The sequence below is a fragment of the Toxotes jaculatrix genome, chromosome 24, assembly GCF_017976425.1.
Source record: "Toxotes jaculatrix isolate fToxJac2 chromosome 24, fToxJac2.pri, whole genome shotgun sequence".
Classification (NCBI taxonomy): Eukaryota; Metazoa; Chordata; class Actinopteri; family Toxotidae; genus Toxotes; species Toxotes jaculatrix.
The window spans coordinates 3487164-3500157 of NC_054417.1; the positions used below are offsets into that span (position 1 = coordinate 3487164).

Sequence of the window (12994 nt, forward strand, 5' to 3'; positions counted from 1 at the left end):
CCTCTTGTCTTGAGATCGACTCCCCCCCCCCTTAAATGCACACACACACACACATGCATCAGTCCTGCTTCTGAGGACCTCTGAGACCTCTGCCAACACACACACAAGGATGTGAACATGCACGCTACCCCCCCCCACCCCTATGCCTCCGCCATCACCCCCTCACCCACCTTGCCCTCGGGCAGTTTTACCCCTTCTATTTGTGGTGGTAAAGTCGACTTGATGCTTGGGGCTCGAGCCGTGATTACATCTGACACTCCTGCTCCAGGCTCGAGGAATTCAGGCTACTCTCTGAAAACAAAGAAAAGAACAATCGTTTATTTTCAGACACAACAAAAAGACCAATCAGTTACTTCCAAAAACAAAGAAAAGAGCATTATTCCTAAAACAAACAGAAGAACCTGAGGTTTCTGCTGTGTAAAATTCCCATGATCACGAAACTGATGGGAGTGTTCCCCCAATTTCTGCAGTGAAAATAATACATCTTACTTTTTCCATATTATTTCTTAATCTTGGAGCAGCGTACTCGAAAAGAAACTATGTCCTGGACAAGCAATTTATTGCCCGATTGGTTTTCAGCTTCCTGCAGTGTAAGCATGAGGTCGAACTTGAGGTCGTATTGAGTTTTAGACAGTGGTCTTGGATCTGCATGGCAACACTATTTTACCGGGTACTTTTAAAGAAGCAGGATTCTATAAATGATTTTTTAATTATTTATATCTTCTGTTTATCTTCTCACCCACAATAATTACTCTCGAACAAAAAAAGTTTGTGCCTCATTTCCTCCTTGTTGAAGCTAGCCGCATCGACGGTTGCATCTGCCGTCCTGAGCTGATGTTACAAAGAAATATCCAGTCGGGTTTTACCTTTGGCCTTGGTTAGCTAGGTTGTATTTTATGTGTAGCTGTTACACCACTTCATATTTTAAGTGACTCAGGTCTTATATGACAACAAACAGGATTTCTTTATGTTTCAGATTGTTCATCTGACAAAATCAAACTTATAAAGACAATTTTTTAAGGTGCTGCTAAAGTGACTAATCAAGAAAATGCAATAGATTGAAATTAAAATTGAAATGTAATTGCTTTGGCAACACTTACAGATGGCCACACAACAGTTGTCATCTCCAAATTAGTGACACTGAAAAATCGATACCATAAATGACTGGAAAATGAAGTGTGTGTGAGAGACGTCAATAGGGACGCACCTATTCAGCTTCTCCTCTGCAGATACAGATTGTGATCCCTCAGCTCGTACAGTGATGCAGCCTGCAGTGCCCTCTCTCTCTCTCACAGATCTGAAATCTATAGGCCTCATTGCATGAAATGGAACCAGTGTAAATAAACACCTTTAAATATCAAATGAAAGCTGGTAATACTGCAACATAGAGTTATTATGTTGTGTTATTTTTTTAAGGAAAAGTAGTGAAATGTTCCTTTTTATCCTCTCTGTTAGGTTGGTACCGGTGCTAGACATCGAGCTGCTGCTCTGATTGGAGTAACCAAATCAAGAGACCCATGGGGATTGGCTGCTGCTGCTGGACGTCTGCTTCCTGCTTCCGGCTTTGAGGGATTCTTCAGGGACCTGTCCCGAGTGTTGGATCAGCCTGAACACACACACACACACCACCCCACACACACACACACATACACGCACACACTCCCAGACATCCTCAGTTTTGGCAGAACACGGCCTCCTGATTACCACCCTGTAAATCACATCTGCACTTGTACAAACACACACACACACCGAGCCGGGCGCTCGCTTGCCGTACGGTGTGGACGCCCACCTGATCAACCTGCCAGCGATGACATCACACAGCCACCAAGGTAAGATCTTTGTCATTACTGTTAAACATGTTTGTTTCATGCAGGTGGGAACTCAGAAGTCTTTCTGGTAAAAGTACAACGTCACAAAATTAGACCAAAACATCCGTATCTGGTTTAAGAATCAGAAAGATTTTAGTGAAGGTTGGATGGTTTAAATTCTGTGGGAAAACTTTAAATGCTAGTGAAGTGAATGTTGTTGAATGTGGGCTTAAAATCTTTGGTTGTTATTTTTAACTTTAGTGCTCTCAGACCAGTGCAGGATAAAAACTTCCTTGTAAGGATTGTGGTTTTAAATGTGACATAAAGGCAGTGGGTGAGGTTTTGTAGCATCTTCTCTGCCTCTGCGCTGAACACACAGTGATCCATCACTGCAGCTGAAACACGCAATAAATCTTCAATTAAATTTGTAACTATCCTGTGGAGTAATGAGAATCTAGCTCCTCGGTACAGTCACATTAAGGGAAATCTCTCTGCTGCTACATCTGCCACATTGATATATGTGAACATTTTGATTAGGAACACAGACAGATTGCGGCTCACTAAAATGCAATAAAACATTTTAATCTGGTCTTATGGCTGTTAATTTGCTTCAATATGAATGAGCTCCAGAGGGCGAGAGAGAAAAAGTCCATAACACGGTCTCATTAAGAGTCTACTTTCCTCTTTGACACCTAATCAAGCTCAGTTTAGAAGCTTTGGCTTGTGTTTTAGCGAGCTGATAAATAATTCGGTAAGCAGCTGGCAGATGAAAAGGTTAGCTTCCTCCCCTGGTCGGTGTGGTACCTGACAGTGTCGACCGTGTTTGCTGTGTACACCTGGGAGTGTGTGTGCACTATAAATACCACAGCTGAGGTAACCACCGGGCCCCAAGGGATGCGAACGAGCTGCGGCCCTCGGCCCTCCAACATCTCCATCACTGACACGTCTGAACACACCGTAGAGGGTAGTGGGGCATACGTCACCTCCCAGAGATGACAACTTGCCGTGGTGTCAACTCACTTTCCTCGTCCAAGCGCATTATATAGTTAGATCGACCTCGGATTAGTGCGGCTCAGCAGTTATCATTAGACGGCCCTTTCTAATTCCTCCGCACCTTCGCTCGTCTCCGTTACAGCCAGGACTGGGAAAACGAATGTCCCGCTAATCCTCAGAAATGATTGTAACAGTGATAAACGCTAACATCTGCAAAGTGACATGTGAAATAGTCTAAGATGTGTTCATCACCTGGAAATAAGTGATAACGTTCAGTAAAGTATGAGCGCTCGTTCTCAGTTTTCCATTAAATTTGTCTGGAGCCTAGAAAAAAAAAGTATTTTGTGAGAAATTTTAATAAATATTTTGTTGATATCCAATATTGTTGTTTATAAAATCTTATGACATCTAAATTGAAGTCTCCTAATTTGTTTCCAGGCTCTTTAATTTATATGTTTTGAGAAATTAGAATTAAAAATATCCATGCAGACTCTCACAGTTCTCTCCTAATTTGTTTCTGAGCTCATTAATATAAATATTGTGATTAAGAGTCTTTTAAAGGCTTTGAAAAGTCCTAAAACAGAGTTATGATATGCTGTGTGTGTAGGCTTTAAGGCAGTTAGATGAAGTCGTTTACAACATTATGTTTTAATTTGCTCTTATTGGACTTCTATAAAGGGAACTCTCGAGAAACAGATTTTAAAAAAAGGTCAAAACTGAAACTGCAGATGCTGAAATATCCTGATCTCTCGTCCTTAGTACGGGTCAAGCTCCAAAAACACTGGATTCTATGTTTCCCATGACGCAACTCGCTAGGATCGGACCGTTCATTAGAAGAGTAAACTGAACTTCATGTGTAAAACTGGCAAAAAGCCTCTGGAAGCAGGAAGTTACAGCTGCCACACAGACCCGTACAGTGTTTTTACAGGTCGATAACTGCTTTTACTCTCTATAATGTGCTGAAATGATACCTCTGTCATTATTTTATCACAAAACGATTCTGTTGGAAGAAGACAAACAGGGAATCACTGAATCACTGCCCAGCACTGAACCCAGCCAAGGCAGGAAACTTCACTCTTCTCTGGCCGGTGGCTGCAGCAGCTGATATAGCAGATAAACTAACCAGCTCCTGTCAAAATATAATAAGATTTAGCCGTTTTTAATTTCCCACCCTGCCTCTCCTCTGCCCCTCCTCTGCCCCTCAACACCACAGTTTGCCTCTCACTGGAGGGCCAAACAGAGTGAACCCAGGATCCCAAACCCCCACGTTAACTCACCTCTCCCCAAAACAAAAATAGCTGTGAACTTTTTTTGTGTGAGTCCAGGAGCGACGGTTCAGACCTGCAGCCGCTGTTTCTCACTGTCTTGTTTGCCTCTGAAAAGCCTTCAGTGGAGACAGTCTCCGTCCTCAGAGTGCTGCCAAGTGTGGGCGTCAATTTAAGGTGTTGCTTCTCTTGTTTGAATGACAGCTCAGAGACACTCTCGTTGGATGTCGGTGCACAGAGAGAGAGACAGACACAACAGCCAGCCAAGACACACTTAAAGACATGAAAGGTGAAAATGTGCAACCTCGTGGCTCTTGTCAGGCTCGTCCTCTGGCTTCTTTTTTCACTGAAATGTCGGGGAAAAGGCGGGGGATGTTTACACGAGTGAGGATGTGGAGGGTGAGGAAGCTGTTCAGTTTTAAGAGATGCATAAGTTTGGTTTTTGAGAAATAGATGCGAGGAAATTGATCCTGCGGCTTCAGGTTGCATCGGGGTTGTCTGCTTGTGCCACTGTTAAACTGAATTAACTTTACATTGAGTGCAATCAGGCAGCACTGGCTTCGTTCTCAGGGTGAACAATGAGACTTTCAGAGCCGCAGCTTTGTTGTACTCTTGTGTTTGCAGTGTGATCCAACTTTTTTCTGAGCTTGCTTTGCACTTATGTCCAATCATCTCGCAGCCCTCTGAGTAAAGCCCAGAGTGTGTGCGTCTGTGTTCACCCTCATGCGGCAGCTCTGGCGGGTGTTCGCGAGCGTGCCTGTGTGCTTGTGTGCCATTTTTGTAATCTGTAAATGAGCTTAGTAGCACGCATGTTTTTGATCCAGGACTTACTCATTTTCTTTATTACAGCAGCAGTGGGATTTTTAGATTAAATATCATTTATCATAAATCTCTTCCTAGAAAAGCGAAATGTAAAACGCTTTGTCGGGTTTATATTTCCCAGAACAAAAGGGGGTCAGGCTGATAAGGCCTTCACATCAGTCTTTTTGCAGGCATATCTGCAAACAGGCTGGAGTGTTTGCACAGGAGTGATTACTCTGTGTACCGAGAGCTTTAGCACATTATCTGTCGACATTTGTTTTACACTTGTGCTTAGCAATGAGCTAACATGTTGACCGCGTTTGGTTGATCAGGGCGGTTTCTGTAAATGTCACGCTCAGGATGGTTTGCACTTGTCGACAGCAGTTAGGCTAAATATGGCCTACGGTACATTCAGTAAAAACTCACGCAGGCTGCGGCACGCACACGGATTCGAATGGCAAGCATGAGTTAACCAGCGCCACCTGCTTGCCAAACAATTTAGGCTGCCTCTCAGAAAACAATTACAATTTTTAAAGTTTCATTTATTTTAAGAGAAAAATCACAGCAGGTTAGAGGCCAATCTGCACGTGTTTACCTTTCTGTGGGTACCGCCCTGCTGAACTTTGTTTTGGGTGGAAGCACAAATGACTAACTTACAGCAAAATAATTTAAAGCCAGTGTCTTTAGTCAGTGAATGATTGTCTCTGGTTTGTGATTCATCCGTTTCTTAGAAATGCCTCAACTCAGGGTTCATCCTATCATCTTGGTTTCTCTCTCGTGATTTTCTGGGGTTCGTCTGAGGTTGTGGTCACTTGCCGAGAACCCTTATCAGTTCCTGGTGGTAATCTTGGTTTCCCCCTGATCAGATAGGGAGTGAGCAAGAAAACCACGTTTCTGTGGGTTTAACCCAGCTGAGCACGTATGGGAGGTTTCGGAGCAACACGTCTCGACCAACTCGAGCAACAATTTGACCACATTTTCTTCACGGGTCGATTGCATTGACAGCTTGCCTTGATTGCCACTTTAGAGAAAATTAACTTTTTTTAAATTAACTTAATTTTCAGCCGGTTTGTTTTGGACATCAAAGTCACTGCTCTAAGGACATAAAAGCTATGAAAATAAATGACAGCATAGGGCTGATTCGACACTATTATACGTCCAGAGCAGTTAATATTAGAGATGGGCTAATGTGGAAATTCAGGGTCGATAACAATAATCAGTTCTGTTTGTTTTGGTTCATCATTATCTCTTGAATAAAAAAATACATTATATTACTGTAAACTTGTTTTAATAAACTTATATGTAACTAATAAACATCAGATGAAACCTAATCTGCTTACAGACAAGTAACCTGACCTCCACTGTTAAAAGGGTGCAGGCCTTACCTCACATTAAAGGAAAAGTGCGTATTCATGGTTTGTATTTGCAGGGAAAGAAAAGGATTAAATCCAGAAGACAATTAAATCTAGAAAGATTATTCTTTCTATGAATAATTGGTCCATATTCATCACTCCTGTCAGTGCTTTACCATCATTATGAACCCTCTCCACCCCAAACGCTTCTCTGTGAGAGCGAGGCAGACAGCATGAGCTGTGGGTGAAAATGAACACGTATGTTCAAAGAGAGCAGACAGCTTCCTCAGGTGTTACAGCGTCTTATTAAAGAGGGAAGGTGATGCCGCTCGCTGGCAAAGATTTGTTTTTGTCTTAGTCAGAAGTGCAGCGGCTTTCCAGGAAAGTCTGCAGTGTTTACCACTGGAGCAAGAACTGGGTCTGCACATGAGTCATACACACACACACACACACACACACACACACACACAGGCCAGCAAGTGGTTAGTAAGTAAGTGCCAGGTACAGCAAGTGATTATTTGTGAATGAGAGGTTTGAACTTAACATTGATATATGCAAAAATTAAAAATTAACACGTTCCACGAACACTATCAAAATCACGTCTACAGCAGGACGTATACTGTGTTCAGGTTAGGCTTTTATTGCTTTATTTTGCAGGGTCTGTGTGGGCGTGAGCACCTTTTATGGCTCAGGTGAACCTGACACTGCTCCTTTCCTCGAAGGCTCAGCGGTATCTAGGTTACAAGCGAAACAGTTTCTATATGGCCGTGAAACACACCTAAAAAACGGTGAGGGAAATAAAAGAAAGTAAAATAAACACTAATGATTAGGGTCAGTAGACTGCATTGTTTTGGCTGGTACCCAGGATTAGATGAATCACATCGGGCCTCAGGCACCTGTAGGTTTGGTGCTTTGCATAGTTTATGCAGCATGCAAAGCAACAAAAACAGTATGTCTTATACAAACTTGTCAAGTTTTGTTTGGATTAGTGAAGATTAGATTTATGGACACGGGTTAAGAGGAAATACCATCGATTTCAGAGTCTGTACGGTTCTGTTTGAACGCTTGACAGTTTGCGTGCTGCTTCTTTACTTTGTTGGCTTTTAAAAACAAACACAAAGCCAAACTGTCTTTAAAGACGCTGCTGCCCTAAGTTAACAGATCCCCCAAATCAAGATCGACAGTATGAGCTGACACTAATGCTTTTTATTTCCTGGAGGTGCCTTCTCAGTTCTTCCTGAGTGTGTCAGGCGATTGACGGTGAGCAGAGCATAACGTGATATGACACTTTTATGAAAACACAAACATGCAGCTCACACCACTGTGGAATAATATATATAGTGTTGTATGCTGCCGTGTTTTTAGCTCCGTGTCACAGCAGATGTTGTTTTCTCAGAAATTGCTGATTTCTTTGGCAATAATAATGTTGTTCACCGAAGGAACAGTTTGAAATTTAAGAAACAGGCTAATGTCGTTAGTCGTTTGCTTTTCTGTGTGGTAAATATGAAGCTGCTGATTGTTGTCTTTGTGTGTGTCACTGTGAGTGCACTTTCACTGTCTGATCAATTGGGAGTTCTGGCGGAGATGGCGAGGGACTGCTGCTGACGTAAACACTACTACAGACAAGCCTGTGACACACACATGCATCTACCCTGGCGCAGGGCTGCTCCCCTTGCTGCTGTGGGAAAGTTGACGCGAGGGACACATAACACTTGTACAGTAGAAGCATGCAAGTGGTTGACAAATACACACAATTTTTCACTGACGTCACCTTTAAGACGTGTGTCCCTGGGGTGCCACTGGTGTTAAATGCTCACACCCTGATGATCGTGACCTCTTGGATTGAAGTCTCTGCTCCTGCTGTGTTGTCCCAGCTTGTCCTCCTGGTCCTATCTGAAGTGTTGATAAAGACAGTGCCTAGTTTTCTCTCTCTGGGTCTCATACTTTCAAAGTAATTGTCATCGTGACCAAAAAACTAATCTTGTGGGTTTAATAGGGCAGGCTCTAATAAAACTCAGGCTCCTGCAGGATCACGCTGTCGCAGACAGCCTTATATTTACCTTTATTATAAATGATAGGGACAGAAAAACATTTCCCCTCAGGGATACGTTTTTTGACATATTAATTTTCCATTCACGTCTTCTCCCCGTCACTATTTTGGATTGTCATTTCTGTCACCCGGAAGCTTTGGATGCTAATCTCTCCACAGTAATTTGATGGCCCAGTTTTTGCCTCATGTGAACCATCTTTGGGTCTCACCCCTGTCTTTGATAAACACTGCAGCACAGTATGCACACAGATCTCTGGATAGCTATAAGTCTATATTATAGATTTGCTTTTTATTACACTTGCCAGATACTATTAACGGGGTGGCTGTGGCATAAAGATTTACAGACTGGGACTGGAAGATCACTGGCTTTCTTACTGGCTGGCGAATGAGAAGCACATTCCCTTCCCCCAGTGCGAGAACATGAGGAAGCTGAGGTGCCCTTGAGCAAGACACATAATTCATAAGTGGTCCAGTAGAGCTGCCTCAGTAAGGCTGTGGTTTCCCTGGGCATATGTCAGATATATAACTGTGAGGAGAACTGAAAAACTTTCTAATCAGACATCTTCTCAAAAGTTTAAAAATAAAAGTAAAAGCTTCTCTGCAGCAGTTGCCTATAGAGATATGAATAAAAGGCCAAAGTGTATAGATGGCTCATGCATTAAATTTACATCTCTCTCATCCTAGTTTCCATTCTAGACCCATTCAGTGACCCCTTTTCATCCTCCTCTCCAAATGCACGCAATCACACATCACACTGCTTAAATCCAGGGGTGAAGGGGTTAAAAGCTTTCGCTGCAATAAAAAGGGCCCGGCTTATCCCTGGCTCTATTTTTAGAAACACACACACACACACAAGATATGCGCACGTGCATGCATGGCGAACAAACAGTCATTATTTTTGCTCTCCCGTGTTGATTCTCCTCTTTACAACTGAGCAGTTTGTTGCCGTGTGTCGTGCAGCTAAAAATGGAGCGCGGGACGAGTGCATGCATGACACAACCGCTGCCTCTTTTGTGCGGCGGTCATTGTGATACGAGCATGAGCCTCATCAAGGGTAATTTCAAGCCTTATTGTCACGTTTGTCTGCTGTCCACTTGTGCTGACATGTTGTTTCTGTCCTACAGAACCAAATTACGAAATTGTGGCAGATTGCAAAATGCACTTCAGCGGCGTGTTCCCACAGTGCCGCACCCTCCCTCCCTTGCTGAACCCGGTGAACAGAGATGAGGTTCCTGCCAGCCAGACAGTTTGTCAGTTCTGACCTCACATGTGCCTCCAACTTTGCTGAACATGACTAACAGTCCATCCCAGAACAAAACCAGGGAGACTCTTGTGCAACGACTGATCCCCTTCGTGCACAAGCTCTGCTTTGTCCTGTACGGGGTGCAGCGCCCACCTCGCCTCGCTGCACCCATCCCCCTTCCAAAAACAAACACCTAATCATGGCCTCATACAGAGTGAATATCCTGGTACATTAGAAAAACTGTTTTAATTGGTATTAGGACAGAAACAGCAGGGAGGGAACATGAGCTAATGAAAGGAATGGGACGCATCTTTTGTCCCTGTGTCTTTTGTGTCGTCCCAGCCGAGAAACTGGATACACTGTGTTCTGCCAACGAGCTGTCAGCGGCAATTACGGTTTACACCGCCGCCTCAGAGCCCTATCCTTGTGCCTTTTGACAGGGTGCTCCACAGTGCTTGACACAAAGCATGGATGTCTGGCCTGGGCATCAAGGAGATGCTACCGTTATGTAAGTGGATCAAAGTGTGATCTTTGCTGGGACTTGAAACACACGAACTCTTGACAAAGTCAAGGAAAATACAACAGATATTAAAATGGTGCACCTGTTACTCTGTAGGCATAGTAGCTGCAGAGCAACTGTCATCTCACATACTGTGGGTGTTTGTTGTTGTAAGGCATTAGGCCCAGCTACCGAGGCTTTACGGTTGCATCACAGATCTCCTAGCAACCAAGTGTAGCACCATCATGGACGTCCATTAAGAACTGACTCTGTGCAAATGATCGCTAAGCATATGAAAACCTCCCGGGATAAAGAGATAATGTACAGGAAAAGTTGCGTGTGCATCTATCCATCTCCTGTAACACATTATTGCTAGACTGGGTCACTGCAGGGGGCTGCAGTGTATCCCAGAATGCACTGGGCAGAAGTCAGGGAAACATCCTCCACAGCTCTGCTTTTATGTTTAGTATGAAAATCTCTGCCACTGATGCTCAAGAGCGATCAAACAAATCGATCAGGCTGATCAGGTGTGTGCAGCTTTTATCCAGCTCCTAATCAAGTTTTAAACTCGCACTCCTTAAATTATAAATGAGCTGACAAATCACATACAACCCCCATCCAATAGTCACCGTCATATTAAATTCATAAATCTGAACTGCGGATTTAACAGAGGCGTAACCGACACTTTGATTCTGAAGCTTTTTCACATGCATTCTGGTTTTTGTGACTTGGCGAGTGCATTTCCAGCTCCAGCATCTCTGCAGTCCCAGTTTTTTTTTTTTTGGTCTCTTCACTGGTCTGCTGACCTCATGACCTGGACGTGCAACAGACACCCACAGTCTAATTACCAATTCCCAACTAATTTGTGATTTTATATCAAATGACGGCATTCACCGAGAAGCACAAAGAAGCACTTAGACACCACGCCAAATTGCATTACTGCTGCGTTTTTCCGACTCTACCAGTATGAAATGAGGGTCAGATGGTTGTTTCCGACTGTTCACTGGAAGCGTACTGGTGGCGGCTCACACAGGGGTCACCCATTCTCTTTTATCAGTCGCCATGACGTCAGCCGGTGCCCTCGGGAAGCAAATTTGCGACCCAGAGGAAAAGGCTCTTCCAGGAGAGGCGTGTTTGATTAATCGTATTGTTCCTGTCTGGATCACCTTGTTCACTGGAGTCACCCTGGACGAAGCAGCCAGAACGGAAGTGCACTGAATGTAATGAGGCTGGAGCATCCTTCCTCTCTTTCTCTGTCGCTGTCTCTCTTTGGAAACGCCACAGTAGCACAGACAGACATCTCATTCTCATTCTCCTACATAACAAAGGCCTCTGTCAACATACTGAATGCGGTCCAGGGTCAAGCTCAGCTGTCTCTCCGTGCTGTCACAGAACTACATGTAGCAGTGCAGCGGGCAGAGCTCTTCACCATTTGGTTAGCTCATTACTCCCGCATCCTTCCCCATTAACAGCGCCGATCACAACATGCATGTTTTTGACGAGCAGTAGCTGCATTAGCTTGAGTTGACTGACTCTCCGCCTGAGGCTAGCCGGGGCTATTTATAGCTCCCTGTCTCCTGATGCTTGCCCAGTGGGACCGAGAGGAGAGGAGGATGGAGAGAAGGAGAGAAAGAAAGAGAAGGAGGGAGGGAGGGAGGAAAGAGAGGAGCTGGAGGGAGGAGGGGGCTGCTGGGTAACTAGGCTACATTCAAGATTGATGGACCCTGTTGCCAAGGTATAGGGCACTTCTCCTCTGCAAGTGTGTGGTGGTTGTGTATGTGGTTTGTTGCTTCATTACGACGCCCTCCCTCGCTGTCTGTCCCGGTCTCCTGCCCTGACTCTTACGGATGTGTGTGTTCGTACACACACCTGTTCTCCCACCGCGTGCATCTCAGGTATCAGCTGTGCGGTTTGAACTGAAAGCTTATACACTTTGTCCCACTAACCACAGACAAAGGCGTCCGTCCCCCTAATTCCCCACACTTTAGTGGGAGATGTAAAGCTGCTACCAGCAATTTGTGCAAAAAGAGGCGTAGAATTACTCCAAGCCACAGGTGTCATCACACACAGATGCACCTCATTTCCATTGCAAAATCCGGCAGCGTGTGTGTCATTTGAATAGGCTCATCAAGAGATATCAACTATCATTGATGTGGATCTGTTTGTTTTGGTGAGGCCGGGGACGTATGAGGCGGCGTGACCACCTGTCTGCTCTTGCAGTATTTCCTCACCCTTTACATAAAGTCTGACAGTGTGTACATTTGTGCGGCCGCAGATTTGACCCGTGTCCCCGTGTCTCGCAAAAGTTTGAATCAGGATTTGAATGGCACCTGTTCTGAGGCTGTTTTTAAAATCATAAAACGCCAGGCTGCGATATCTGGCAGCCACTGATGAGAGGATTTAGGAAAATAAACCCATGTGTGTTGGGTTTTGTTTGAACAGGACCAAACGTGACGTTCGAGTCCACACCCATGTCCTCACAGAGATTGGTGCATCAGGGGTGCAGCCATTCATGCAAGGTAGTGCGAGACGAATACGCACTCATAATCAGCGTGTGATGCATCCTCCAGCTTCATGGCTAATTAAGTGTGTGTGTGTGTCTGTGCCAGTCTGGTCCAGAGAGAATTCCAGAAATAGATCATGCACAGTGAGACGCTCTCCTGTTTTCCTCTCTTTTATTCCTCCGAAGGGATTTTACATGGGTTTTCATCTCCCATCCAAAGGAATAATTGCATGTTTGTGCGCCTCAGATGTCTTTAAGCTGTGTGCTCAGGAAAAAAAAAATTAAACAAAAATTTTATATATACATATATATATATATATATATATATATATATATATATATATATATATATATATATAGCTCAGGTGCTTATGATTACTGCACATATATAGAGAATGTGTGTGTCAGTAGACACAGATTTGTGTGCAGACGTGATGCATGTCAGTTCCATCCTCTCTGCTTTCCTCCCTTTTTGCGCGG

General features: G+C 44.1%; 1 protein-coding gene across 2 annotated transcripts in view; it reads left to right on the plus strand.

Annotated features, from left to right (window-relative positions):
• Positions 1–12994, plus strand: part of LOC121178115 (histone deacetylase 4-like) — a 47305-nt gene that overhangs the window by 1442 nt on the left and 32869 nt on the right. For both annotated transcript variants that reach the window (XM_041032637.1, XM_041032638.1), the window contains exon 2: positions 1456–1829. In XM_041032637.1, the coding sequence (XP_040888571.1) occupies positions 1808–1829 (22 nt within the window). In that variant the 5' untranslated portion in view covers positions 1456–1807. The remainder of the gene's footprint in view (positions 1–1455; positions 1830–12994) is intronic.